Below are 27156 nucleotides of genomic sequence, written 5' to 3' on the forward strand. Positions count from 1 at the left end.
TGAGCCCCTTCCCAGCCTGCTGGTCCCTGTTCCTGAGCCTTTTCCCTGCTGCTGAGCCCTTCCCATCCTGCTGGTCCCTGCTCCTGAGCCTTTTCCCTGCTCCTCAGCCCCTTCCCAGCCTGCTGCTCCCTGTTCCTGAGCCCCTTCCCAACCTGCTGCTCCCTGTTCCTGAGCCTTTTCCCTGCTCCTGAGCCCCTTCCCAACCTGCTGGTCCCTGTTCCTGAGCCTTTTCCCTGCTCCTCAGCCCCTTCCCAGCCTGGGGTTCCCTGCTTCTGAGCCCCTTCCCATCCTGCTGGTCCCTGTTCCTGAGCCTTCTCCCTGCTCCTGAGCCCCTTCCCATCCTGCTGGTCCCTGTTCCACAGCCTTCTCCCTGCTCCTGAGCCCCTTCCCAACCTGCTGGTCCCTGTCCCTGAGCCTTTTCCCTGCTTCTCAGCCCCTTCCCAGCCTGCTGCTCCCTGTCCCTGAGCCTTTTCCCTGCTCCTCAGCACCTTCCCAGCCTGCTGCTCCTTGTTCCACAGCCTTTTCCCTGCTCCTCAGCCCCTTCCCAGCCTGCTGCTCCCTGTTCCTGAGCCTTTTCCCTGCTCCTCAGCCCCTTCCCAGCCTGCTGCTCCCTGTTCCTGAGCCCTTCCCAGCCTGCTGTTCCCTGTTCCTGAGCCCTTTTCCCTGTCTGGTTTTCCCTGTCCCAGAGCCCTTTCCCAGCCTGGTTTGCCCTGTCTGGTTTTCCCTGTTCCAGAGCCTTTCCCAGCTCTACTTTTCCCTGCTCCTGAGCCCTTTTCCTGCCTGGTTTTCCCTGCTCCCCAGCCCTTCCCAGCCTGGTGTTCCCTGTTCCACAGCCTTTTCCCAGCTCTGGTTTTCCCTGTTCTGAGCACTTTCCCAGCGTGACCCTGCCTGGTGTTCCCTGTCTGCTTTTCCCTGCTCCAGAGCCTTTCCCAGCTCTGGTTTTCCCTGCTCCTGCACCCTTTTCCCCCTGCTTTTCCCTGCTCCTGCGCCCTTTTCCAGCCTGGTGTTCCCTGTTCCACAGCCTTTTCCCAGCCCTAATTTTCCCTGTCTGGTTTTCCCTGTCCCAGAGCCCTTTCCCAGCCTGGTTTGCCCTGTCTGGGTTTCTCAGCTCCAGAGCCCTTTCCCAGCCCTTCTTTTCCCTGCTCCAGAGCCCTTTCCCAACTCTGGTTTTCCCTGCTCCAAAGCCCTTTCCCAACCCTGGTTTTCCTAGCTCCTGAGCACTTTCCCAGCTCTGCTTTTCCCTGTCCCAGAGTCCTTTCCCAGCCTGATTTTCCCGGTCCCAGAGCCCTCTTCCCTGTCTAGTGTTCCCTGTCCCAGAGCCCTTTCCCAGCCTGATTTTCCCTGTCCCAGAACCTTTTCCCAGCCCTGGTTTTCCCAGCCTGCTTTTCCCTGTCCCAGAGCCCTTTCCCAGCTCTGCTTTTCCCTGTCCCAGAGCCCTTTCCCAACCTGGTTTTCCCTGTCCCAGAACCCTTTCCCAGCGGGGTTTTCCTTGACCCAGAGCCTTTTCCCAACCTGCTTTTCCCTGTCCCAGAGCCTTTTCCTAGCCCTGGTTTTCCCTGTCTGCTTTTCCCTGTCCCAGAGCCCTTTTCCAACCCTGGTTTTCCCAGCTCCTGAGCCCTTTCCCAGTCTGATTTTCCCTGTCCCAGAGCCCTTTCCCAGCTCTGCTTTTCCCTGTCCCAGAGCCCTTTCCCAACCTGGTTTTCCCTGTCCCAGAACCCTTTCCCAGCGGGGTTTTCCCTGTCCCAGAGCCTTTTCCCTGTCTGCTTTTCCCTGTCCCAGAGCCTTTTCCCAGCCCTGGTTTTCCCTGTCTGCTCTTCCCTGTCCCAGAACCCTTTCCCAGCCTGCTTTTCCCTGTCCCAGAGCCCTTTCCCAGCGGGCTCTTCCCGTTTTTCCTGACGGATTCCATTCCCTTGCAGCGAGAACGAGGCCCTGTGGCGGGAGGTGGCCAGCCTGCGCCAGAAGCACGCCCAGCAGCAGAAGGTGGTCAACAAGGTAAATCCCACTTTTCCACAGGGATTGGGACGCCCTGGCTGTGCTGGGGCCCTGCCCAGGGCTCTGGATTCCTCTTGGGGAATCGCGTTTTCCATTTATTTCCCCTCCCGGAGCTCTGTTCTCTCCCGGGTTCTGTGCCCACACAAACGGATTTTCCCTGTTTCCCTCCTCCCTGAGCTCTTTTCTCTCAGGTTTCTTTCACACCGAAACAGTTTTTCCCTGTTTTCCTCCTTCCAGAGCTCTTTTTCTCCAGGTTCCCTGCACATCCAAAGAGATTTTCCCTGTTTTCCTCCTCCCAGAGCTCTTTCTCTCCTGGTTTTCCCTGTTTTCCTCCTCCCAGAGCTCTTTCTCTCCTGGTTTTCCCTGTTTTCCTCCTCCCAGACCTCTTTCTCTCCTGGTTTTCCCCATTTTTCTCCTCCCAGAGCTCTTTCTCTCCAGTTTTCCCTGTTTCCCTCCTCCCAGAGCTCTTTCTCTCCTGGTTTTCCCCATTTTCCTCCTCCCAGAGCTCTTTTCTCTCAGGTTTCTTTCACATCCAAACAGTTTTTCCCTGTTTTCCTCCTTCCAGAGCTCTTTCTCTTCAGTTTTTCCCTGGTTTTCTCTTCCCAGAGCTCTTTTTCTATAGTTTTCCCATTTTCCTCTTCTCAGTTTTTTTTTCCCCATTTTCCTCTCCAGTTTTTCCCCTGTTTTTCTCCTCCCAGAGCTCTTTCTCTCCTGGTTTTCCCTGTTTTTTTCCTCCCAGAGCTCTTTCTCTCCAGTTTTCCCTGTTTTCCTCCTCCCAGAACTCTTTCTCTCCTGGTTTTCCCTGTTTTCCTCCTCCCAGAGCTCTTTCTCTCAAGTTTCTTTCACATCCAAACAGCTTTTCCCTTTATTCCTCCTCCCAGAGCTCTGTCTTTCCAAGTTCTGTGCACACCTGAACAGATTTTCCCTGTTTTCCTCCTCCCAGAGCTCTTTCTCTCCAGTTTTTCCATTTTCTTCCTCCCAGAGCTCTTTCTCTCCAGTTTTTCCATTTTCCTCCTCCCAGAGCTCTTTCTCTCCAGTTTTTCCCCGTTTTCCTCCTCCCAGAGCTCTTTCTCCCCAGTTTTTCCCTGTTTCCCTCCTCCCTCAGCTCCTTCTCCCCCTTTTCCCAGCCCTCCCCTAACAGCTTTTCCCTCTTTTTCCCCCCCACAGCTCATCCAGTTCCTGATTTCCTTGGTGCAATCCAACCGAATTCTCGGGGTCAAGAGGAAGATGTGAGTCTGCATTCCTGCATCCACGGAAAAATTCCAGGGGGACAAAGGCAGGACCGGCAGAGTTGGGATCTCCCAGATCCCTGGGAGCCTCGCAGGGGGCAGGACTGGGAATCCTGGGATTTGGGAGGTGGATTCCTCCCCCTCCCCCTGGTTTTTCCCGGCGGTTCCGGGTCCCGTCTGTGTTCCCGCTCCCGGCTCATCCCGGGGTTCCTGTGGAATGGCAGGGCCGGCTCTGGGCACCATCTGGCAGCAGCTTAATTAGCGTTAATGAGCAGGGGGGAGGTGGAAATGATGGATCTGGGGAGGACAAACGGCTCCTCCAGAGCCCTCAGCCCCTGGAAAAGATGGATGGGCCGGGCCCCCCGTGCCTGGAGCAGTGGGAATGTGACAGGGAAGTGACAGGCACAGCTCTGGCACAACACGAGGGGGAGACCAGGGGCTGGGAAAAGCCCTCTGAGGCCTCGGGATTCACATTCCCAGGATTCACATCCCCGCTTGGCAAAGAGCAGAGCGCAGCCCCGGGGGCTCCCTGTGTTCCCCAATGTCAGGGAATCCTGGAATCAGGGAGTCACAGCGTGGGTTGGGTGGGAAGGGACCTTAATTCCCAACCAGTGCCACCCCTGCCATGGGCAGGGACACCTCCCTCCATCCCAGGGGGATCCAGCCTGGCCTGGGACACTCCCAGGGATCCAGGGGCAGCCACAGCTCCTCTGGGAATTCCATCCCTCCCTGCCCTCCCAGCCAACAATTCCTTCCCACTATCCCACCTAACCCTGGGAAGCCATTCCCTGGGTGCTGTCCCTCTATCCCTTGTCCCCAGTCCCTCTCCAGCTCTCCTGGAGCCCCTTTAGGCCCTGGAAGGGGCTCCAAGGTCTCCCTGGATCCTTCTCTTCTCCAGGCTGGATATTCCCAGTTTTCCCAGCCTGGCTCCAGTGGAACGATTCGAGTGGGAAGGAATTTTAAGGATCATCCATTCCCACCCCCTGCCATGGGCAGGGACACCTCCCACCATCCCAGGGGGATCCAGCCTGCCCTTGGACACTCCCAGGGATCCAGGGGCAGCCACAGCTCCTCTGGGAATTCCATCCCAGCCCCTCCCCACCCTCCCAGCCAGGAATCCCTTCCCACTCTCCCCCCTAACCCTGGGAAGCCATTCCCTGGGTGCTGTCCCTCCAGCCCTTGTCCCCAGTCCCTCTCCAGCTCTCCTGGAGCCCCTTCAGGCCCTGGAAGGGGCTCCAAGGTCTCCCTGGATCCTTCCCTTCTCCAGGGGAACATTCCCAGCTCTCCCAGCCTGGCTCCAGAGCAGAGGGGCTCCAGCCCTGGGAGCAGCTCCGTGTCCCCTCTGGATTCACTCCAGCAGCTCCAGGTCTCTCCTGGGCTGGGTTCCCAGCGCCTGTGGGTGTGGATCCAGGTCTCTCCCTGGGTTTTCCCTTCTCCAGGATCCCTGTCCTGGCTCCCTGTGGCCCATCCCGGTGTCCTCCTGCCCCTCTGGATTCACCCAGACCCGGCACAGCTGTCCCTTGTCCCCAGGATGGGGGGCTCTGTGGGATGGGATGTTCCCGATCCCTGGGATCCAGTGTGTAACTCCGGTGTTTTTTGGGAATTCCCGCAGCCCCCTGATGTTGAACGACAGCAGTTCAGCACATTCCATGCCCAAGTACAGCCGCCAGTATTCCCTGGAGCACGTCCATGGATCATCCCCCTACGCAGTGAGTGCTCCTGGAGAGGGAGGGGACCTGGATCTGTGGGAACAAGGCCCTGGATTTGTGGGAAGGGGGAACAAGGCCCTGGATTTGTGGAGAGGGAACAAGGACCTGGATTTGTGGGAAGGGGGAACAAGGCCCTGGATTTGTGGAGAGGGAACAAGGACCTGGATTTGTGGGAAGCAAACAAGGCCCTGGATTTGTGGAGAGGGGACAAGGCCCTGGATTTGTGGAGAGGGAACAAGACCCTGGATTTGTGGACAGGAACAAGGCCCTGGATTTATGGGAAGGGAACAAGGCCCTGGATTTGTAGAGAGGGAACAAAGCCCTGGATTTGTGGAGAGGGAACAAGGACCTGGATTTGTGGAGAGGGAACAAGGACCTGGATTTGTGGAGAGGGAACAAGGTCCTGGATTTGTGGGAAGGGAACAAGGTCCTGGATTTGTGGGAAGGGAACAAGGTCCTGGATTTGTGGGAAGGGGACAAGGACCTGGATTTGTGGAGAGGGAACAAGGACCTGGATTTGTGGAGAGGGAACAAGGCCCTGGATTTGTGGGAAGGGAACAAGGACCTGGATTTGTGGAAAGGGGAACAAGGCCCTGGATTTGTGGGAAGGGGACAAGGCCCTGGATTTGTGGAGAGGGAACAAGACCCTGGATTTGTGGACAGGAACAAGGCCCTGGATTTATGGGAAGGGAACAAGGCCCTGGATTTGTAGAGAGGGAACAAAGCCCTGGATTTGTGGAGAGGGAACAAGGACCTGGATTTGTGGGAAGGGAACAAGGCCCTGGATTTGTGGAGAGGGAACAAGGACCTGGATTTGTGGAGAGGGAACAAGGTCCTGGATTTGTGGGAAGGGAACAAGGTCCTGGATTTGTGGGAAGGGAACAAGGTCCTGGATTTGTGGGAAGGGAACAAGGACCTGGATTTGTGGGAAAGGGACAAGGACCTGGATTTGTGGAGAGGGAACAAGGACCTGGATTTGTGGAAAGGGGAACAAGGCCCTGGATTTGTGGGAAGGGGACAAGGACCTGGATTTGTGGGAAAGGGACAAGGACCTGGATTTGTGGGAAGGGAACAAGGACCTGGATTTGTGGAAAGGGGAACAAGGCCCTGGATTTGTGGGAAGGGGACAAGGACCTGGATTTGTGGAGAGGGAACAAGGACGTGGATTTGTGGGAAGGGGAACAAGAACCTGGATTTATGGGATGGGAACAAGGCCCTGGATTTGTGGAAAGGGGAACAAGGCCCTGGATTTGTGGGAAGGGGACAAGGACCTGGATTTGTGGGAAGGGAACAAGGACCTGGATTTGTGGGAAGGGGAACAAGAACCTGGATTTATGGGATGGGAACAAGGCCCTGGATTTGTGGAAAGGGGAACAAGGCCCTGGATTTGTGGGAAGGGGACAAGGACCTGGATTTGTGGAGAGGGAACAAGGCCCTGGATTTGTGGGAAGGGGAACAAGGACCTGGATTTGTGGAAAGGGAACAAGGACGTGGATTTGTGGAGAGGGAACAAGGACCTGGATTTGTGGGAAGGGAACAAGGACCTGGATTTGTGGAGAGGGGAACAAGACCCTGGATTTTTGGGAAGGGGAACAAGGCCCCGTTTTGGGCTCTTTTCCAGTGATTTTCCCATTGTAAACCCTTCCCTCCCCTTCTCCGTTGGGATTGGCAAAGCCCTTCAGTGTGGCTGCTGCATCCTGGCCCAACCAGAGCCCCTGGCTCGGAATTCCCAGGGGAGGCTGGACAGGGAAGGAGGGTTGGGGCAAAGATCCCGGTGTTGGGAGTGGAACTGTGTCCACGGAGCCGGGAGCAAGGTGGGAATTGTGGAGCAGAGCCAAGTGGTGCCTGTGCACGGGATAATCCCAGAGGCTGTGGGGTGGGAAAGCCTTGGGATGAGAGCAGGGAGCAGCTCTGGGGATGAGGGGGTGTCCTGCAAGTTGCAGGGAATCACAGAATTCCAGGCTGGTTTGGGTGGGAAGGGGCCGTAATTCCCATCCAATTCCACCCTCGTGCCGTGGGCAGGGTCTTCTGCAGCTGGATCAGGTTGTTTCAAGCCCATCCAGGGACACTCCCAGGGATGGGGCAGCCACAACTTCTCTGGGAATTCCATCCCAGCCCCTCCCCACCCTCCCAGCCAGGAATTCCTTCCCACTCTCCCCCCTAACCCTGGGAAGCCATTCCCTGGGTGCTGTCCCTCCAGCCCTTGTCCCCAGTCCCTCTCCAGCTCTCCTGGAGCCCCTTCAGGCCCTGGAAGGAGCTCCAAGGTCTCCCTGGATCCTTCCCTTCTCCAGGCTGGACATTCCCAGCTCTCCCAACCTGGCTCCAGCCTCCGTTACCCGGATCCTCTGGCACTGCTGTATTCCAGGAGCAGAACATTCCAGCTGGGAACATCCCGAGCTTTCCAGCTGAGCTCTCTGGAGCAGCACCAGAGCTGTCCCAGTTCCCGGGTCTGATCCTGCCTGGGAACATCCCGTTCCATTCCCAGGGTTTGGGCCTCTGGCTCTCCCATCCCGACTCCCTGGAGCCCCGAGGTGATCCTGGTGAATTTTTGAGCAGAATCCCGGAATAGCCGAGCCCATTCCAGCCCCCCCCCCGGCCTCAGCCCACCCCAGAGCCACTCTCTGATCCCATTCCAGTTCCCTCCATTCTCTGATCTCCCTTTCCAAGGGCGGCAAATCTTCCCCCAGAGCCACGGGAGCCCTTCCAGGAGCCCGGGATTGGGATTTTCAACTCCGGACAGGACTGGGAAAGGAGAGTTGGGAGTGTTTTGGAGTGAGCTGCCAGTGAGAGGGAAGGGGATCTTGGCAATTCCGGAGTCTCTGCTTTGCCAGGGATCGAATCAGTTATGTGTTCCCAAAAACCAGCTCAGCTCAGTCAGTGCCAGCTGTGTTTTCCCAAAAAACCCCCTCAGCTCAGTCGGTGCCAGCTGTGTTTTCCCAAAAAAACCCCCTCAGTGTGGGGATGGATCCTCTGGGCCCCCCCGGCCCATCCAGCCTGTCCTTGGTGCTCCAAGTGCAGCCCCGGACTGGGAGAAACAGGGAGTGACCCAAACACTGGGATTTGGAGCAGGGAATAATAATCCAGCATTCCAGGGCTTTGGGGTGTCTGCAGTGCCCGGCTGGCACAAAACATGGAATGGTTTGGGTGGGAAAGGACCTTCAGGATCATCCATTCCCACCCCCTGCCGTGGGCAGGGACACTTTTCCACTATCCCAGGGGGATCCAACCTGGCCTTGGACACTCCCAGGGATGGGGCAGCCACAGCTCCTCTGGGAATTCCATCCCAGCCCCTCCCCACCCTCCCAGCCAGGAATCCCTTCCCACTCTCCCCCCTAACCCTGGGAAGCCATTCCCTGGGTGCTGTCCCTCCAGCCCTTGTCCCCAGTCCCTCTCCAGCTCTCCTGGAGCCCCTTCAGGCCCTGGAAGGGGCTCCAAGGTCTCCCTGGATCCTTCCCTTCTCCAGGGGAACATTCCCAGCTCTCCCAGCCTGGCTCCAGAGCAGAGGGGCTCCAGCCCTGGGAGCAGCTCCGTGTCCCCTCTGGATTCACTCCAGCAGCTCCCCATCCTTCAGGAATGCTGGGAACCCCCAGAGCTGCAGGGGGGTCTCACCCGAGGGGGCAGAGGGGCAGAATTCCCCCTTTCCCTGCTTCCCACGCCGTGGGATGAGCCCGGGACACCCGGAGCGCTCCGGATTCCAGCTCCATATCCCTGTTTCCCCCCCTTCCCTGCAGCCACCCGGAACCATTTTCCCTCCTTCCTGAGGATTTTTCCCTGCCAGGGGAGCCGAGGGGCTGGAAAAGGTGGGGCTGGATGAGCCAATCCCGGGATTTGGAGCCCAGGGAATGTCAGGGGGGGGAACAGGGATTCACCCGCAGGGAGGGAAGGATTGGGGTGTTCCCACATTCCCATTGGAATTCCAGCGCTCCTGGAATGTCCTTTGTGTCCTGGAGTGCCCCAGAGGGGATCCAGGTCATTCCCACTGCATCCAATCCCAGTTTATTTGCTCCTTAGTTGGTATCCAAGGGCAGCATTTCCTGGAATTCTCTGCATTCCCGGGCTCTGGAATTCCATCCCTGCGTTCCTCACGTGGGAATTTCTGGTTTGGAGCAAAAGAGGGGGTTTAGTGGGAAATAAATAACTGAATAAAATAGTAAATAACTAAATAAAATAATAAATAAATAAAAATAAAAATTATCAGAATAAATAACTAAATAAAAATAATAAATAACTAAATAAAATAATAAATAAATAAAAATAAATAAAATAATAAACAAAATAATAACTAAAAATTAAAAATTAAATAAAATAATAAATAACTAAATAGAAATAAAAATAAATAATAAATAATAAATGAAATTGTAAATAACTAAAAATAAAAAATAAATAAAATAAAAAATAAATAAATAAAAATAAATAATAAATATCTAAATGAAATAATAACTAAATGAAAATTTAAAATTAAAATAAAAATTAATAAAATAATAAATAACTAAATAAAACAATAAATAACTAAATAGAAATAAAATAATAAATATCTAAATGAAATAATAAATAACTAAATGAAAATAAATAATAAATAAAACAATAAATAAAATAATAAAATACTCCATAAATAGAAATCATCTATTATAAAAATTATGAAAATACAAATAAACTTATGAAAATAAATAAAATAATAAGTAAAATACTGCATAAATAAAACTTATCTATTATAAAAATAACAAAAATAGAAATAAAATTGCGAAAATAAATCAATTAGTAAACTAAAAAAATTCAGTATTATTTATTATTTAATGTCAATAAATGAAATAAATAAAATAATAATTGAATAACGTAAAAATAAAACAATAAAATTATAAATAAACGAAAATACTTTATTATAGAAATAATAAAAATAAAATAAAAATTAAATTAAAAAATAATAAATAAAAATATCTTTGTTATACAAATAACGAAAATTAAAGAAAATCAGAAAGAAAATGAATAACTGGAGAAATAAACAACTGGAAGGTGTTTTAGGGGAAAGGGAAGCTGCAAACCTGGGCTTCCCAAAGCCCAGGAGGGAACGATCCCGGGAAAGAATCCAACCTTTTCCCTCTTTAAATTCCATGATTTTGGGATTTCAACCCCTTCCCTCCCCGGGATTTTGGGATTTCAACCCCTTCCCTCCTTGGGATTTTGGGATTCCAACCCCTTCCCTCCTTGGGATTTTGGGATTCCAACCCCTTCCCTCCCCGGGATTTTGGGATTTCAACTCTCTCCCTCCCTGGGATTTTGGGATCCCACCACATTCCCCCTTGAGATTTTGGGATCTCACCTTCCTCCTTCCCTGGGATTTTGGGATCCCACCCCACCTCCCTCCCTGGGATTTTGGGATTCCAACCCCTTCCCTCCTTGGGATTTTGGGATTTCAACCCCTTCCCTCCTTGGGATTTTGGAATTTCAACCCCTTCCCTCCCTGGGATTTTGGGATTCCAACCCCCTCCCTCCCTGGGATTTTGGGATTTCAACCCCTTCCCTCCTTGGGATTTTGGGATCCCATCACCTTCCTCCCTGGAATTTTGGGATCCCACCACCTTCCCCCTTGAGATTTTGGGATCCCACCTTCCTCCTTCCCCCTTGGGATTTTGGGATCCCACCTTCTTCCTTCCCCCTTGGGATTTTGGGATCCCACCCCTTCCTCCCCCTTTGGGATTTTGGGATGTCTGTGCCTCCTCCACTGGGATTTCGGGCCGCACCCTCCCACCTTCTTGGGATTTTGGGATCCCACTCTGGGATTTTGGGATCCCTCTCCACCTTCCTTCCCCCTTTGGAATCTCGGCATCCCCCCCCTGCCTCCCCCTCCATGGAATTTTGGGACACCTCTTCCTCCCTCGTCGGGATTTTGGGGTCCTACCCTCCCCATCCCCCTTGGGATTTTGGGATTCCTCCTTCCCCCTTGGGATTTTGGGATTCCTCCTTCCCCCTTGGGATTTTGGGGTCCCACCCCTTCCCCCCTTGGGATTTTGGGATCCCACCCCATCCCCCCTTGGGATTTTGGGATCTCACCTTCCTCCTTCCCTGGGATTTTGGGATCCCACCCCACCTCCCTCCCTGGGATTTTGGGATTCCAACCCCTTCCCTCCTTGGGATTTTGGGATTTCAACCCCTTCCCTCCTTGGGATTTTGGGATTCCAACCCCTTCCCTCCTTGGGATTTTGGGATTCCAACCCCTTCCCTCCCCGGGATTTTGGGATTTCAACTCTCTCCCTCCCTGGGATTTTGGGATCCCACCACATTCCCCCTTGAGATTTTGGGATCTCACCTTCCTCCTTCCCTGGGATTTTGGGATCCCACCCCACCTCCCTCCCTGGGATTTTGGGATTCCAACCCCTTCCCTCCTTGGGATTTTGGGATTTCAACCCCTTCTCTCCTTGGGATTTTGGAATTTCAACCCCTTCCCTCCCTGGGATTTTGGGATTCCAACCCCCTCCCTCCCTGGGATTTTGGGATTTCAACCCCTTCCCTCCTTGGGATTTTGGGATTCCAACCCCTTCCCTCCCCGGGATTTTGGGATTTCAACTCTCTCCCTCCCTGGGATTTTGGGATCCCACCACATTCCCCCTTGAGATTTTGGGATCTCACCTTCCTCCTTCCCTGGGATTTTGGGATCCCACCCCACCTCCCTCCCTGGGATTTTGGGATTCCAACCCCTTCCCTCCTTGGGATTTTGGGATTTCAACCCCTTCCCTCCTTGGGATTTTGGAATTTCAACCCCTTCCCTCCCTGGGATTTTGGGATTCCAACCCCCTCCCTCCCTGGGATTTTGGGATTTCAACCCCTTCCCTCCTTGGGATTTTGGGATCCCACCACCTTCCTCCCTGGAATTTTGGGATCCCACCACCTTCCCCCTTGAGATTTTGGGATCCCACCTTCCTCCTTCCCCCTTGGGATTTTGGGATCCCACCTTCTTCCTTCCCCCTTGGGATTTTGGGATCCCACCCCTTCCTCCCCCTTTGGGATTTTGGGATGTCTGTGCCTCCTCCACTGGGATTTCGGGCCGCACCCTCCCACCTTCTTGGGATTTTGGGATCCCACTCTGGGATTTTGGGATCCCTCTCCACCTTCCTTCCCCCTTTGGAATCTCGGCATCCCCCCCCGCCTCCCCATCCGTGGAATTTTGGGATGCCTCTTCCTCCCTCATCAGGATTTCGGGCCGCACCTCCCCTTCCCCCGGGAATTCCGGGCTCCCCTCGCCCCCCGTTCCCGGCGGAATTCCGGGCTCTCCATGCCCAGCACTGCTTCCCACAGACCCCTGTGCTTGTCATTCCAGGCCTCTTCCCCCGCCTACAGCGGCTCCAACCTGTATTCCCCGGATTCCTCGGCCAATTCCGGCCCCATCATCTCCGACGTGACGGAACTGGCCCAGTCCAGCCCCTCGGCCTCTCCCAGCGGGAGCCTGGACGGAAGGTGGGATCCCTCTCCCAAAAAAAACCCTGGAAAACTCGTGTTCCCGAGCGGCCAAACCCCGTCAGGACGCTGTTATCCCGCTGAGAATTCCCTGGAAAACGCCCGGGGTTGGATGCAGAGCCGCGAGCTCGGGCCCCGTTCCCTCGGCCGGGATTTTTCCGGAGCTTTGGAATTTTCCCTCCGGAGCGTTTTTGGGTCGGGAACTGCCCTCTGGGTTGGGTTTGCTCGGCTCTAATTCCTTATTCCAGGCGACATTCCCTCCTCCTTCCAGTGGGAACCTCCGGGGCTGGGGGGGGCACGGTTTGCTTCCCGCAAGGAAAACCCGGCTGCTCCATCCTATGGAATTCCAAATTCCTGGGAGCGGGGCGAGCTGGGCCTGCCCTTCCCAACCTGCTGCACGGGTGAGGGGGGGCAGGAAGCAGCTGCATTCCCGAAAAACCGAGAGCAGCAGCTTTATCCCACGTTTATCCCAGACCACGCAGGGGGAGGATCCCTAAAAAATTCCAGGGTTTTGGGGCCCCTCGGGTTCCCATTCCCTGGCAGAGGTTCTCCCATTCCACAGGGAATTCAGCAGCCTTTCCCTGCATCCCGGGGTGTGGCTGCTCAGCCCCATTCCCAGCGTCTCCTGAACTTCCTGACCCCCCTTCCCTCGGCTCCTCCTGCTCTCCCAGCTCCCTTTTCCCCCTTTATCGGGTCGTTCCCCATTCCCACAGATCCCATGGACTGCCCTGAATTCCCTGGGCCGGGAACAGAGTCGTTCCCGCCATCTTTTTGGGAATAATTCAATCCCAACCCCCCGGTTTTGGGGGGATTTTGTCCCCCGGGGCTTAAAAAGGGGTCTCTGGGCTGCTCCTCCCGAGCTTTTCCACGGCAACAGCTCCGCTGTTTTCCCTGCTCCAGGAAAAATCCCATCACCCCCCCTGCCTGGATCCTGCTCGGTGGGTCCTGGGGGAGCAGCTCCAGGAGCCTCTGGATAGCGGGAACACGGAGGGACAGGGAGTCCCTGGATGTGCCAGGGGAGCAGAGCAGGGTCAGGATCGGGGAGGGAACGGTTAGGGACTGGTTCACCTTGGAATCAGGGAATTCCGGGATGGAAGGGACCTTCAGGATCATCCAGTGCCACCCCCTGCCATGGGCAGGGACACCTTCCCATATCCCAGGGTGATCCAGCCTGGCCTTGGACACTCCCAGGGATGGGGCAGCCACAGCTCCTCTGGGAATTCCATCCCAGCCCCTCCCCACCCTCCCAGCCAGGAATCCCTTCCCACTCTCCCCCCTAACCCTGGGAAGCCATTCCCTGGGTGCTGTCCCTCCAGCCCTTGTCCCCAGTCCCTCTCCAGCTCTCCTGGAGCCCCTCCAGGCCCTGGAATGTGCTCCAAGGTCTCCCTCGATCCTTCCCTTCTCCAGGGTGAACACCCCAATCCCCTCATCCCTGAGCTCCCAGACACCTCCAGGCAGCCCTGGGAGCCAAGAATTCCATCCCTCCACCCCCCCCCGAGCCCCTCCTGTCCCTGTTTCCCCATTCCCGGCATTCCCGCAGGAGCAGCCCGGCCGTGCGGATCAAGGAGGAGCCGCCCAGCCCCGCGCGGAGCCCGCGGGTGGAGGAGCCGAGCCCCGGGAACGCCGGGAACGCCGAGACCCCCCTGTCCCCGTCCACCTTCATCGACTCCATCCTGCAGGACAGCGATCCCGATCCCGGCGGAGCCGCCGCGCCCGCCGGCCCCGCCCAGCCCCTCTCCCAGGAAAAGTGCCTCAGCGTCGCCTGCCTCGACAAGTGAGTGCCGGGAAGAGCCGGGAGGAAGCCCGGGTGGTGATTCCAGGTGCCTCTGGAAGCGGATCCGGGCAGGGGGTTTGTCCCGGGAGCGGCCCCGTGGCTCCGGTTCTCTGTTTTTATGGATGCTGGGGATGAGGGGATGGAGTCCCACCATCAGCACATCCCAGGTGACACCAGGCTAGGGGAGTGTGGATCTGCTGGAAGGGGCTGGAAGTTCCCTCTGGAATTCCAGGGAGGGCTCTGCAGAGGGACCTGGACAGGCTGGATCCATGGGCTGATCCCAAAATTCCGGGGAGGAAGGTGGTGGGATCCCAAAATCCCAGGGAGGAAGGTGGGGTGGGATCCCAAAATCCCAGGGAGGGAAGGGGCTGAAATTCCAAAATCCCGAGGAGAGAAGAGGTTGAAATTCCAAAAACCCAAGGAGGGAAGGGGTTGAAATCCCAAAATCCCAGGGAAGGAAGGGGTTGAAATCCCAAAAACCCAAGGAGGGAAGGGGTTGAAATCCCAAAATCCCAAGGAGGGAAGGGGTTGAAATCCCAAAAACCCAGGGAGGGAAGGGGCTGAAATTCCAAAATCCCGAGGAGAGAAGAGGTTGAAATTCCAAAAACCCAAGGAGGGAAGGGGTTGAAATCCCAAAATCCCAGGGAAGGAAGGGGTTGAAATCCCAAAAACCCAAGGAGGGAAGGGGTTGAAATCCCAAAATCCCAGAGAGGGAAGGGGTTGAAATCCCAAAATCCCAAGGAGGGAAGGGGTTGAAATCCCAAAAACCCAGGGAGGGAAGGGGTTGAAATCCCAAAATCCCGGGGAAGGAAGGGGTTGAAATCCCAAAAACCCAAGGAGGAAAGGGGTTGAAATCCCAAAATCCCAGGGAAGGATGGGGTTGAAATCCCAAAAACCCAAGGAGGGAAGGGGTTGAAATCCCAAAATCCCAAGAGGGAAGGGGTTGAAATCCCAAAAACCCAAGGAGGGAAGGGGTTGCAGAGAGTGGGGAGGTCTCCCCTGAGCGTCCTCCTCTCCAGGCTGAGCCCCCCCAGCTCCCTCAGCCTCTCCTCACTGGAATTCCAGTGCTGCCAGGCTGTATCCAACCAGGACACTCCTCATATCCCCAGGAGTGTGTCCATCCCCCTCAGAGCCTCTGAGCCCTCTTATCCCATGGGATTCAGCCTTCCCGTGCCTCCATCCCATGGGATTCAGCCTTCCTGTGCCCCCATCCCATGGGATTCAGCCTTCCCGTGCCCCCATCCCATGGGATTCAGCCTTCCCCTGCCCCCATCCCATGGGATTCAGCCTTCCCGTGCCCCCATCCCATGGGATTCAGCCTTCCCGTGCCCCCATCCCTTGGGATTCAGCCTTCCCATGACCCCATCCCATGGGATTCAGCCTTCCCATGACCCCATCCCATGGGATTCAGCCTTCCCATGCCCCCATCCCGTGGGATTCAGCCTTCCTGTACCCCATCCCATGGGATTCAGCCTTCCCATGCCCCCATCCCATGGGATTCAGCCTTCCCGTGCCCCCATCCCATGGGATTCAGCCTTCCCATGCCCCCATCCCATGGGATTCAGCCTTCCCGTGCCCCCATCCCATGGGATTCAGCCTTCCCGTGCCCCCATCCCATGGGATTCAGCCTTCCCATGCCCCCATCCCATGGGATTCAGCCTTCCTGTGCCCCCATTCCCACGGCAGAGCTCCGGAGCCGTGTCCCGGTGGGATGTGACCCTCTGGGAGCCCTTCCCGAGGCTCCCTCTCCATTCCCTCCCTCAGGATCCTCCCTCAGGGTCCGGGTGAGTTCCTGGAATGTCGGGATGGGCACCAGGAGCTGCCAGGCCCCTCCCCAGTGCCCGTCTGTCAGCACAGGGAGCAGGTTTTCCAGGTTTCCCTTTGTTTCCCGGGTCCCCTGGAGAAGAGGAGCCCCTTTGTGGAGCCCCAGGGCTCGGGTTTCCTCCACAAAACCCCCTTTGTCCGAGGGAATCCCGCTGGAACCGGGAATTGGTGCCCACCAGAACTCTGAGCAGAGGGTGGCAGGGCCGAGGGCCGGGCAGGGAACGGGAATGTGGGCACGGAAAAGCTCCAGGGGTGTTCCCAAAAATCGCCCCCCACCCACCCGGGCACCCTCAGGAGCTGCTTACAGGGATCAAAGGTGCCACATCCCAAAGGATCCACATCCCGAAGGATCCACACCCACAGGCACTGGGAACCCAGCCCAGGAGAGACTTGGAGCTGCTGGAGTGAATCCAGAGGGGACACGGAGCTGCTCCCAGGGCTGGAACCCCTCTGCTCTGGAGCCAGGCTGGGAGAGCTGGGAATGTTCCCCTGGTGAAGGGGAAGGATCCAGGGAGACCTTGGAGCCCCTTCCAGGGCCTGAAGGGGCTCCAGGAGAGCTGGAGAGGGACTGGGGACAAGGGCTGGAGGGACAGCACCCAGGGAATGGCTTCCCAGGGTTAGGGGGGAGAGTGGGAAGGGATTCCTGGCTGGGAAGGTGGGGAGGGGCTGGGATGGAATTCCCAGAGGAGCTGTGGCTGCCCCATCCCTGGGAGTGTCCAAGGGCAGGTTGGATCCCCCTGGGATGGTGGGAGGTGTCCCTGCCCGTGGCAGGGGGTGGGAATGGGTGGAATTAAGGTCCTTTCCCACCCAGCCCATTCCAGGATTCCATGCTGGTGGCCTGTCCCGTGTTCAGCTCCAGTGCCAACCCCCCCGGGTGTCCAGGTGGGATCCAGTGGGAATGTTTGGTTCCCCAGCAGCAGCTCCGCTTCTCCCCGTCATTCCCAGCAGCTCCATCTCCTCATGGAGATCTCCTCATCCTCCTTCCCCTTGGGAAGGGATTTCTGATCCCTTTGGAGCTTCCCACCAAAGCCAAGCAAGTCTGTGCCCTTCCTTTGCCAGGGATCCACACCTGGGGGGGGACGAACGGAGCCAGGCCGGGATTTGGGCTGGAAGAGGGTCTGGAATTCCCAGGTGGAGCTGGGGACTCTGCCCCTGTTTCTCTTGGGATATCAGGGAGCAGATCCAGGAATCCCAACACTGCTTCCTTTGGAATGTTGGCAGCAGATCCAGGGATCCCAACCTGCCATTCCCTTGGAATGTTGGCAGCAGATCCAGGGATCCCAATTCTGCTTCCCTTGGAATGTTGGCAGCAGATCCAGGGATCCCACAGCCTGGAATCCCTTGGGATGTGTGTGGGCAGATCCAGGAATCCCAACCTGGAATCCCTTGGGATGTGTGTGGGCAGATCCAAAAATCCCAGCCTGGAATCCCTTGGGATGTGTGTGGGCAGATCCAGGGATCCCAGCCTGGAATCCCTTGGGATGTGTGTGGGCAGATCCAGGGATCCCAGCCTGGAATCCCTTGGGATGTGTGTGGGCAGATCCAGGGATCCCGACCTGGAATCCCTTGGAATGTTGGCAGCAGATCCAGGGATCCCACAGCCTGGAATCCCTTGGGATGTGTGTGGGCAGATCCAGGAATCCCAACCTGGAATCCCTTGGGATGTGTGTGGGCAGATCCAAAAATCCCAGCCTGGAATCCCTTGGGATGTGTGTGGGCAGATCCAGGGATCCCAGCCTGGAATCCCTTGGGATGTGTGTGGGCAGATCCAAAAATCCCAGCCTGGAATCCCTTGGAATGTTGGCAGCAGATCCAGGGATCTCAGCCTGGAATCCCTTGGGATGTGTGTGGGCAGATCCAGGGATCCCAGCCTGGAATCCCTTGGGATGTGTGGGCAGATCCAGGGATCCCGACCTGGAATCCCTTGGGATGTGTGTGGGCAGATCCAGGGATCCCGACCTGGAATCCCTTGGAATGTTGGCAGCAGATCCAGGGATCCCAGCCTGGAATCCCTTGGGATGTGTGTGGGCAGATTCAGGAATCCCAGCCTGGAATCCCTTGGAATGTTGGCAGCAGATCCAGGGATCCCAGCCTGGAATCCCTTGGGATATCTGTGGGCAGATCCAGGGATCCCAGCCTGGAATCCCTTGGGATGTGTGTGGGCAGATCCAAGAATCCCAGCCTCAAATCCCTTGGGATATCTGTGGGCAGATCCAAGAATCCCAGCCTGGAATCCCTTGGGATATCTGTGGGCAGATCCAGGGATCCCACCGCCTGGAATCCCTTGGGATGTGTGTGGGCAGATCCAGGGATCCCAGCCTGGAATCCCTTGGAATGTTGGCAGCAGATCCAGGGATCCCAGCCTGGAATCCCTTGGGATGTCTGTGGGCAGATCCAGGGATCCCAGCCTGGAATCCCTTGGGATGTGTGTGGGCAGATCCAGGGATCCCAGCCTGGAATCCCTTGGGATGTGTGTGGGCAGATCCAAGAATCCCAGCCTGGAATCCCTTGGGATGTGTGTGGGCAGATCCAAGAATCCCAGCCTGGAATCCCTTGGGATGTGTGTGGGCAGACCCCTTGGGATCCCGGCCCTGCTCCCATCGGGATTCCCGGGATCCAATGCCTGTGGTGGCTGCAGCCCCTCCCCGTGGGAGGAGCTCCCTGGACACTCATTCCCTGCTCCCTCCCTGCCTTCCCACCAGGAATGAACTCAACGACCACCTGGACACCATCGACTCCAACCTGGACAACCTGCAGACCATGCTGAGCACGCACGGCTTCAGCATGGACAGCGCCCTGCTGGACGTGAGTATTCCCGGATCCCGGCATTCCCGGGATTCCCAGGAGCTGGGATAACCCCCCCCAGGGAAGCACCCCCAGCCCCCAGCCCCCAAAGTCCGGGAAAAGCGTTTGGAAAAGGCTCTCAGGGAACACGGGTGGGATTTTGGGGCTCCCGGGGTTGGACTGGGATCCCGGGGGGGTCCCTTCCCGTCGGGATGTTCCGTGATTCCCTCCGTGGGGTCACGCTGGGCCATGGTGGCTTCATCCCTGAGCGTCCTGGGAGCGTCCTCGGATCCCCGTTTTCCCCCTGATCCCCGTTTTTCCCTCGGCAGCTGTTCAGCCCTTCCATGACGGTTACGGACATGAACCTCCCCGACCTGGACAGCAGCTTGGCCAGCGTGAGTTCCCGCCGTTCCCGGGGATTTTCCGGGCTCCCAGGGCTGTCCCGGGGGGAGGGAGGTGGGATTCAGCAGGAACTGGGAGCCTCCCATCCTGGGAATCACTGAAATCCCAGCCCCTGCCCCAGGAAGGGCCCTGGAGCCCGTGGTTCCCAAAAACCCCCTTTCCCCTTCCTCACCCCCTCAGCTTTTCCCGAGGAAGCTCCTTGGGTGGGAGGCACATCCCAATCCGGAGCCACAGCCCTGGGATCAGCCGGATCCCGGTGGCCGGAGAGCCCCGGAGGCCGTTCCCAAATCCCTGCTCTTCCCACGGAAACCCCAAAGGGATATTTTGGGGTGGGTTTTCCCCCATGGTGCAGGACTGGAAACGTCCCAAAAGGTTTGGGAATCCAGGGAAAGCCGACCTGGATCCCTTGGCAAGGGAGCTGTGCCCCCACAGGAGATCCCGGGATGCTCCTGGGAGGGATGTGAGGAAAGGGACGGAGCAGGGGCTTTTCCCTAAGGAAAACAACCCCCTCGAGCTCCTTTGGGATCCCCTTCCCCACTCGGGAACACACCTGGAATGTGGGTGCCAGTGCAGATCCCAGCTGGGAATCCCGCGGGATAAGGGGTTGGTGGGATCTGGGAAAGGAGCAGGGAACAGTCAGGAGATCCAGGAGGGATTGGTGGGATCCGGGGAAGGGTCAGGAGATCCAGGAGGGATTGGTGGGATCCGGGGAAGGGTCAGGAGATCCAGGAGGGATTGGTGGGATCCGGGGAAGGGTCAGGAGATCCAGGAGGGATTGGTGGGATCCAGGGAAGGGTCAGGAGATCCAGGAGGGATTGGTGGGATCTGGGGAAGGGTCAGGAGATCCAGGAGGGATTGGTGGGATCCAGGGAAGGGTCAGGAGATCCAGGAGGGATTGGTGGGATCCAGGGAAGGGTCAGGAGATCCAGGAGGGATTGGTGGGATCTGGGAAGGGTCAGGAGATCCAGGAGGGATTGGTGGGATCCAGGGAAGGGTCAGGAGATCCAGGAGGGATTGGTGGGATCTGGGGAAGGAGCAGGGAAGGGTCAGGAGATCCAGGAGGGATTGGTGGGACCTGGGGAAGGGTCAGGAGATCCAGGAGGGATTGGTGGGATCCAGGGAAGGGTCAGGAGATCCAGGAGGGATTGGTGGGATCCAGGGAAGGGTCAGGAGATCCAGGAGGGATTGGTGGGATCCAGGGAAGGAGCAGGGAAGGGTCAGGAGATCCAGGAGGGATTGGTGGGATCCAGGGAAGGGTCAGGAGATCCAGGAGGGATTGGTGGGATCTGGGGGAGAAGCAGGAGCAGGGAAGGGTCAGGAGATCCAGGAGGGATTGGTGGGATCCAGGGAAGGGTCAGGAATTCCAGGAGGGATTGGTGGGATCTGGGAAGGGTCAGGAGATCCAGAAGGGATTGGTGGGATCCAGGGAAGGATCAGGGAAGGGTCAGGAATTCCAGGAGGGATTGGTGGGATCCAGGGAAGGGTCAGGAGATCCAGGAGGGATTGGTGGGATCTGGGGGAGAAGCAGGAGCAGGGAAGGGTCAGGAGATCCAGGAGGGATTGGTGGGATCCAGGGAAGGGTCAGGAATTCCAGGAGGGATTGGTGGGATCTGGGGAAGGAGCAGGGAAGGGTCAGGAGATCCAGGAGGGATTGGTGGGATCCAGGGAAGGGTCAGGAGATCCAGGAGGGATTGGTGGGATCCAGGGAAGGGTCAGGAATTCCAGGAGGGATTGGTGGGATCTGGGAAGGGTCAGGAGATCCAGGAGGGATTGGTGGGATCTGGGAAGGGTCAGGAGATCCAGAAGGGATTGGTGGGATCCGGGGAAGGGTCAGGAGATCCAGGAGGGATTGGTGGGATCCAGGGAAGGGTCAGGAATTCCAGGAGGGATTGGTGGGATCTGGGGAAGGAGCAGGGAAGGGTCAGGAGATCCAGGAGGGATTGGTGGGATCCAGGGAAGGGTCAGGAGATCCAGGAGGGATTGGTGGGATCCAGGGAAGGAGCAGGGAAGGGTCAGGAGATCCAGGAGGGATTGGTGGGATCTGGGAAAGGAGCAGGGAAGGGTCAGGAGATCCAGGAGGGATTGGTGGGAGCAGGGAAGGGTCAGGAGATCCAGGAGGGGTTGGTGGGATCTGGGGAAGGAGCAGGGAAGGGTCAGGAGATCCAGGAGGGATCGGTGGGAGCAGGGAAGGGTCAGGAGATCCAGAAGGGATTGGTGGGATCTGGGAAGGGTCAGGAGATCCAGGAGGGGTTGGTGGGATCTGGGGAAGGAGCAGGGAAGGGTCAGGAGATCCAGGAGGGATTGGTGGGAGCAGAGAAGGGTCAGGAGGTCCAGGAGGGATTGGTGGGAGCAGAGAAGGGTCAGGAGATCCAGGAGGGATTGGTGGGATCTGGGGGAGAAGCAGGAGCAGGGAAGGGTCAGGAGATCCAGGAGGGATTGGTGGGATCCAGGGAAGGGTCAGGAATTCCAGGAGGGATTGGTGGGATCTGGGGAAGGAGCAGGGAAGGGTCAGGAGATCCAGGAGGGATTGGTGGGATCTGGGGAAGGAGCAGGGAAGGGTCAGGAGATCCAGGAGGGATTGGTGGGATCCAGGGAAGGGTCAGGAATTCCAGGAGGGATTGGTGGGATCTGGGAAGGGTCAGGAGATCCAGGAGGGATTGGTGGGATCTGGGAAGGGTCAGGAGATCCAGAAGGGATTGGTGGGATCCAGGGAAGGGTCAGGGAAGGGTCAGGAATTCCAGGAGGGATTGGTGGGATCCAGGGAAGGGTCAGGAGATCCAGGAGGGATTGGTGGGATCTGTGAAAAGGAGCAGGGAAGGGTCAGGAGATCCAGGAGGGATTGGTGGGATCTGGGAAGGGTCAGGAGATCCAGGAGGGATTGGTGGGATCTGGGGAAGGAGCAGGGAAGGGTCAGGAGATCCAGGAGGGATTGGTGGGAGCAGGGAAGGGTCAGGAGATCCAGGAGGGATTGGTGGGATCTGGGGAAGGAATGTATAAATATATTAATTAATTAAACTCCTGTAGATCCAGGATCTCCTCTCGGCTCAGGAGCAGCAGAAACCCACAGAGACAGAGGCGGGAACGGCGGATACAGGTACCAAAAACCGGGATTGGGGAGGGGACAGAGACTCCCTGATCCCAAAAACTGGGACTGGGGAGGGGCAGAGACTCCCTGATCCCAAAAACCGGGATTGGGGAGGGGCAGAGACTCCCTGATCCCAAAAACCGGGGTTGGGGAGGGGGCAGAGACTCCCTGATCCCAAAAACCAGGATTGGAGAGGGGGCAGAGACTCCCTGATCCCAAAAACCGGGATTGGGGAGGGGCAGAGACTCCCTGATCCCAAAAACCGGGATTGGGGAGGGGCAGAGACTCCCTGATCCCAAAAACCGGGATTGGGGAGGGGCAGAGACTCCCTGATCCCAAAATCTGAGATTGGGGAGGGGGCAGAGACTCCCTGATCCCAAAAACCAGGATTGGGGAAGGGGCAGAGACTCCCTGATCCCAAAAACTGGGATTGGGGAGGGGGCAGAGACTCCCTGATCCCAAAAGCTGGGGTTGTTATTCCATCCCCAATGGGAATTGTTATTCCATCCCTAATGGGAATTGTTATTCCATCCCTAAAAATGGGAATTGTTATTCCATCCCTGATGGGAATTATTATTCCATCCCTAAAAATGGGAATTGTTATTCCATCCCTGATGGGAATTGTTATTCCATCCCTAAAAATGGGAATTGTTATTCCATCCCTGATGGGAATTGTTATTCCATCCCTAATGGGAATTGTTATTCCATCCCTAAAAATGGGAATTGTTATTCCATCCCTGATGGGAATTATTATTCCATCCCTAATGGGAATTGTTATTCCATCCCTAAAAATGGGAATTGTTATTCCATCCCCAGTGGGAATGAGGAGGGAGCCTGGAGCACCTCAGTGGGGCCCTGGCAGGAACTGAACCCTGGAATTCCAGGAATGTGGTGGCTGCCCCATCCCTGGGAGTGTCCTGGGCCAGGGAAAGGTGTCCCTGCCCATGGGGGTGGCACTGGGGGGGCTTTAGGGTCCCTCCAACCCAACCCATCCTGGGATTCTTCTTCCTGCTGCTGGGCTGGTTCCTTCTTCCATCCCAGATCCCCCCAGTCCATCCCAGTGCTCCCACAGGCCCTGTTCCCAGGGAAGCAGCTGGTTCCCTGCCCATCCCAGATCCCCCCAGTCCATCCCAGATCCCCCCAGTCCATCCCAGATCCCCTCTGTCCCTCCCAGATCCCCCCAGTCCATCCCAGTGCTCCCACCATGCCCATCCCAGACACCCCCAGCCCATCCCAGTGTCCCCACATGTCCCCTCTCTATTCCCGGGAAGCAGCCAGTTCCCTGCCCATGTTCCCCCTCCATATTCCCAGGAAGCAGCCAGTTCCCTGCCCATGTGCCCCCTCTGTATCCCAGGGAAGCAGGCAGTTCCCTGCCCATGTGCCCCTCTCTATTCCTGGGAAGCAGCCAGTTCCCTGCCCATGTTCCCCCTCCATATTCCCAGGAAGCAGCCAGTTCCCTGCCCACCATGTGCCCCCTCTGTATTCCCGGGAAGCAGCCAGTTCCCTGCCCACCATGTGCCCCCTCCATATTCCCAGGAAGCAGCCGGTTCCCTGCCCACCCCACTCCCCCTCTGCCCATTCCAGGTGCCCCCCGCCCACCCCAGCCCGATCCCCTCGGTATTCCCGGGAAGCAGCCAGTTCCCTGCCCACCCCAGCCCCCCTCTCCCCATTCCAGGTGCCCCCCGCCCACCCCAGCATGTCCCCCCTCTGTATCCCAGGAAAGCAGCCGGTTCCTTGCCCACCCCAGCCCCCTCTCTGCCCGTTCCAGGTGCCCCCCGCCCACCCCAGCCCGATCCCCTCGGTATTCCCAGGAAGCAGCCTGTTCCCTGCCCACCCCAGCCCGATCCCCTCTGTATCCCAAGGAAGCAGCCAGTTCCCTGCCCACCCCAGCCCCCCCTCTGCCCGTTCCAGGTGCCCCCCGCCCACCCCAGCCCGATCCCCTCGGTATTCCAGGGAAGCAGCTGGTTCACTACACGGCTCAGCCGCTGTTCCTGGTGGACTCGAGCGCCGTGGACGTGGCCGGGGGGGAGCTGCCCGTCTTCTTCGAGCTGGGCGAGGGGCCCTTCTGCCCCGACGGGGCCGAGTACCCCGAGGAGCCCCCCGGCTCCCTCCTGGCCGGCGCCGAGCCCCGCGCCAGGGACCCCGGCGTGTCCTAAGGCCGGCAGGGACAGACCAGGAGCAGGAGGAGGAGGAGGAGGAGGAGGAGGAGGAGGAGGCACTGAAGGGAAGCTCCCGCTCGGCACAGACGCCGGAGCCGCGCCCGCTCCCGCCGGGAGGGTCGTTGTGTGTGTGCTTATGAGGTGTCCCCGACCCGCTTCAGCCCCCGCCACGGGCACGGGGGGCACCGGGACGGCCCCCCCACGGTACCGGGACAGCCCCCCCAACACTGGGATAGCCCCCCCTGGCACCGGGATAGCCCCCATGGCACTGGGATAGCCCCCTTTGGCACCGGGACAGCCCCCCACAGTACCGGGACAGCCCCCCCAACACTGGGATAGCCCCCTTTGGCACCGGGACAGCCCCCATGGCACTGGGATAGCCCCCATGGCACCGGGACAGCCCCCATAGCACTGGGATAGCCCCCATGGCACCGGGACAGCCCCCATGGCACTGGGATAGCCCCCCCAACACCGGGACAGCCCCCTTTGGCACCGGGACAGCCCCCCCTGGCACCGGGACAGCCCCCCCACGGTACCGGGACAGCCCCCCCAAAACTGGGATAGCCCCCTTTGGCACCGGGACGGCCCCCCCACGGTACCGGGACAGCCCCCCCAACACTGGGATAGCCCCCCCTGGCACCGGGACAGCCCCCCCGACACCGGGACAGCCCCCCAACACCGGGACAGCCCCCCCGCACCGGGACAGCCCCCCCAACACAGGGACAGCCCCCCCCTGGCACCAGGACAGCCCCCCCAACACCGGGACAGCCCCCCCAACACAGGGACAGCCCCCCCCTGGCACCAGGACAGCCCCCCCAACACCGGGACAGCCCCCCCAACACCGGGACAGCCCCCCCACGGTACCGGGACAGCCCCCCCGACACAGGGACAGCCCCCCCACGACATCGGGCACGGCCAGGAATGGGGAGCTGGGGGGACCGGGGGAGCAGAAGGGGGGTCTGCCCGGGAATGGGGTGCAGGATGGGGATGGGGTGCAGGATGGGGGGGTCTGCCCGGGAATGGGGTGCAGGATGGGGGGCCCGTGCCCAGGGAAGGGGTCCCCCGGTCCCTGTGCCCCCCTCGCCCCCGGGGAGCCGCATCTGGGGGGGGTTAAAGGAAATAAACGTTTGCAGATGTGGCGCCGGCGGGAGGGGCCGGGTGTGATCTCTGCCGGGACCCCACGGCTCCCCAAACCCTGGGGGGACCCCAAAACCCCGGGGGGACCCCAAACCCTGAGGGGACCCCAGAACCCTGGGGGCACCCCAAAATCCCGGGGGGACCCCAAACCCTGGGGGGACCCCACCCTAACCCAAAACCCCGTGGGGACCCCAAACCCTGAGGGGACCCCAAAACCCCGAGGGCACCCCAAACCCTGGGGAGACTCCAAACCCTGAGGGGACCCCAAAACCCCGTGGGGACCCCAAACCCTGGGGGGACCCCAAACCCTGAGGGGACCCCAAACCCTGGGGGCACCCCAAACCCTGAGGGGACCCCAAAACCCCGTGGGGACCCAAAACCCCGTGGGGACCCCAAACCCTGAGGGCACCCCATACCCTGAGGGGACCCCATAACCCCGTGGGGACCCCAAACCCTGAGAGGATCCCAAACCCTGAGGGAACTCCAAAATCCCGTGGGGACCCCAAACCCTGAGGGGACCCCACCCTAACCCAAAACCCCGAGGGGATCCCAAACCCTGAGGGAACTCCAAAACCCCGTGGTGACCTCAAACCCTGGGGGGATCCCACCCTAACCCAAAACCCTGAGGGGACCCTGAAACGCTGCAGGGATCCCCAAATGCCCCAGGACCCCAAAACATGACAGGGACTGCAAAACCCCACACGAGTCCCTGAAGCCCCACAGGACCCCAAAGTCCCGCGGTGCCCCGAAGCCCAGCAGCACCCCAAAACCTCACAGGACCCCGAAACCCCAGGGGGCCCCAAAACCCCACGGGCCCCTGGAGCTCTGTGGGCCCCCAAAGCCCCACAGCACCCAGACTCCCAGAGGTGTCCCCAAAACCTGGCAGGCAGCACCCCAGAGCCCTGCAGTGCCCTGAGACACGGTGCCACCCCAAAACCCCCTGGTACCCTGGAGTTCTGCGGCACCCCAAAGCCCAGCGGGCCCCCCCAAACGCCCCAGTGCTCCCCAAATCCCAGCAGTGCCCCAAAACCCACCGGCATCCCAAAAAATGGTGCCCCCGCACCCCGGGGCACCCCAAAACCCATCGGCACCCCAAAAAAACAGTGGTCCCCCAGCACCCCAGGGCACCCCAAAAAACCAGTGGGCACCCCAAACCCCCCCCCCGGTGCCCCCACACCCGCCCTGAGCTCCTCGTTTCCATTTCTCGCTCCGTGTGTTCCCGTTTTTCCGTTGGCTCCTTCCCCCAACCCCCCCCCCCGGCTCCGCAGTGGAATTTGTACATTATTGACCTTGGGATTGTGAATAGCAAAAAAAAAAAACTGTATTTTGAATTTTTACATGAGAGAAGAACCCACTTCTGTCTATATATATATAAATATCTGGCTCTATACATACAAATATATATAAAACAACCGCTCTGGCACCTCCTGGCTGTTTCTCTGCTCCGAAGGGTTTGGGCAGCGTTTTTCGGGAAGGGGGTTGGGATCGAGGCCTGGGAGCTGCCCTTGGATGTGCCGCGGGGGGAGGATCCCGCTGTCGCCGCGGCACCGACCCGGGGTGCGAGTCCCGGTGCTGTGGAATCCCTGCGGGAATCCCAGGAGGAGCCTCCCGG

The 27156-nt window shown here is 58.1% G+C and overlaps 3 protein-coding genes and 4 long non-coding RNA genes across 12 annotated transcripts; 3 read left to right on the top strand and 4 right to left on the bottom strand.

The window, feature by feature from the left end:
• Nucleotides 1–4: 4 nt before the first annotated feature.
• On the bottom strand, nucleotides 5–638 carry LOC127464222 (uncharacterized). 2 transcript variants are annotated; one of them, XR_007901243.1, is made up of 3 exons: nucleotides 489–638; nucleotides 153–195; nucleotides 5–119 (listed from the first exon to the last, which is right to left on the bottom strand). It is a non-coding gene; the product is annotated as an uncharacterized LOC127464222 (long non-coding RNA). The 2 variants fall into 2 exon arrangements; XR_007901244.1 differs by having other exon boundaries at nucleotides 153–247.
• A 634-nt stretch (nucleotides 639–1272) lies between these two features.
• On the bottom strand, nucleotides 1273–1884 carry LOC127464220 (uncharacterized). 3 transcript variants are annotated; one of them, XR_007901238.1, is made up of 3 exons: nucleotides 1831–1873; nucleotides 1447–1664; nucleotides 1273–1379 (listed from the first exon to the last, which is right to left on the bottom strand). It is a non-coding gene; the product is annotated as an uncharacterized LOC127464220 (long non-coding RNA). The 3 variants fall into 3 exon arrangements; XR_007901239.1 differs by lacking the exon at nucleotides 1831–1873 and adding an exon at nucleotides 1695–1789 and having other exon boundaries at nucleotides 1447–1560; XR_007901240.1 differs by having other exon boundaries at nucleotides 1284–1446; nucleotides 1594–1749; nucleotides 1831–1884.
• Nucleotides 1885–1922: 38 nt separating this feature from the next.
• Nucleotides 1923–6986, top strand: LOC127464216 (uncharacterized). The gene is made up of 6 exons (XM_051774465.1): nucleotides 1923–1992; nucleotides 3160–3221; nucleotides 4834–5008; nucleotides 5442–5577; nucleotides 5685–5816; nucleotides 6500–6986. The coding sequence occupies exons 3-6, from the start codon at nucleotides 4841–4843 to the stop codon at nucleotides 6916–6918; spliced, it is 855 nt and encodes a 284-aa protein (XP_051630425.1). The 5' UTR covers nucleotides 1923–1992; nucleotides 3160–3221; nucleotides 4834–4840; the 3' UTR covers nucleotides 6919–6986.
• On the bottom strand, nucleotides 6024–6484 carry LOC127464224 (uncharacterized). Its single transcript, XR_007901246.1, has 3 exons — nucleotides 6394–6484; nucleotides 6202–6283; nucleotides 6024–6037 (listed from the first exon to the last, which is right to left on the bottom strand). It is a non-coding gene; the product is annotated as an uncharacterized LOC127464224 (long non-coding RNA).
• Nucleotides 6987–10474: 3488 nt separating the features above from the next.
• Nucleotides 10475–11968, bottom strand: LOC127464223 (uncharacterized). Its single transcript, XR_007901245.1, has 3 exons — nucleotides 11912–11968; nucleotides 11749–11876; nucleotides 10475–10569 (listed from the first exon to the last, which is right to left on the bottom strand). It is a non-coding gene; the product is annotated as an uncharacterized LOC127464223 (long non-coding RNA).
• Nucleotides 11313–24506, top strand: LOC127464213 (heat shock factor protein 1-like). 2 transcript variants are annotated; one of them, XM_051774459.1, is made up of 6 exons: nucleotides 11313–12379; nucleotides 13920–14153; nucleotides 18680–18782; nucleotides 19091–19156; nucleotides 22188–22257; nucleotides 24160–24506. In XM_051774459.1, the coding sequence occupies exons 1-6, from the start codon at nucleotides 12198–12200 to the stop codon at nucleotides 24402–24404; spliced, it is 900 nt and encodes a 299-aa protein (XP_051630419.1). In that variant the 5' UTR covers nucleotides 11313–12197; the 3' UTR covers nucleotides 24405–24506. The 2 variants fall into 2 exon arrangements, with proteins under 2 accessions (XP_051630419.1, XP_051630420.1); XM_051774460.1 differs by having other exon boundaries at nucleotides 11316–12379; nucleotides 24202–24503.
• A 326-nt stretch (nucleotides 24507–24832) lies between these two features.
• LOC127464214 (basic proline-rich protein-like) lies at nucleotides 24833–26881 on the top strand. Of its 2 annotated transcripts, XM_051774461.1 has the most exons (3): nucleotides 24833–25654; nucleotides 25758–25852; nucleotides 25925–26881. In XM_051774461.1, the coding sequence occupies exons 1-3, from the start codon at nucleotides 24833–24835 to the stop codon at nucleotides 26055–26057; spliced, it is 1050 nt and encodes a 349-aa protein (XP_051630421.1). In that variant the 3' UTR covers nucleotides 26058–26881. The 2 variants fall into 2 exon arrangements, with proteins under 2 accessions (XP_051630421.1, XP_051630422.1); XM_051774462.1 differs by having other exon boundaries at nucleotides 25758–26005.
• Nucleotides 26882–27156: the final 275 nt, after the last annotated feature.

The sequence above is a fragment of the Manacus candei genome, unplaced genomic scaffold (assembly GCF_025592945.1).
Source record: "Manacus candei isolate 608988 ecotype Guabito, Panama unplaced genomic scaffold, ASM2559294v1 h1tg000200l, whole genome shotgun sequence".
Taxonomy (NCBI): Eukaryota; Metazoa; Chordata; class Aves; order Passeriformes; family Pipridae; genus Manacus; species Manacus candei.

Coding starts and splice junctions, on each gene's coding strand:
- LOC127464213 (XM_051774459.1), top strand. CDS start 12,198: ATGCCCAGCACTGCTTCCCACAGACCCCTGTGCTTGTCATTCCAGGCC. Junction 14,154..18,679: donor AGCGTCGCCTGCCTCGACAA/GTGAGTGCCGGG, acceptor CCTTCCCACCAG/GAATGAACTCAACGACCACC. Junction 19,157..22,187: donor TGGACAGCAGCTTGGCCAGC/GTGAGTTCCCGC, acceptor AAACTCCTGTAG/ATCCAGGATCTCCTCTCGGC.
- LOC127464214 (XM_051774461.1), top strand. CDS start 24,833: ATGGCACCGGGACAGCCCCCATGGCACTGGGATAGCCCCCCCAACACC. Junction 25,655..25,757: donor AAACCCTGAGGGGACCCCAG/AACCCTGGGGGC, acceptor AGGGGACCCCAA/AACCCCGAGGGCACCCCAAA. Junction 25,853..25,924: donor CCCTGGGGGGACCCCAAACC/CTGAGGGGACCC, acceptor GGGACCCAAAAC/CCCGTGGGGACCCCAAACCC.
- LOC127464216 (XM_051774465.1), top strand. CDS start 4,841: ATGTTGAACGACAGCAGTTCAGCACATTCCATGCCCAAGTACAGCCGC. Junction 5,009..5,441: donor TGGGAAGGGGGAACAAGGCC/CTGGATTTGTGG, acceptor GGGAACAAGGAC/CTGGATTTGTGGAGAGGGAA. Junction 5,817..6,499: donor ATTTGTGGGAAGGGAACAAG/GTCCTGGATTTG, acceptor GAGGGGAACAAG/ACCCTGGATTTTTGGGAAGG.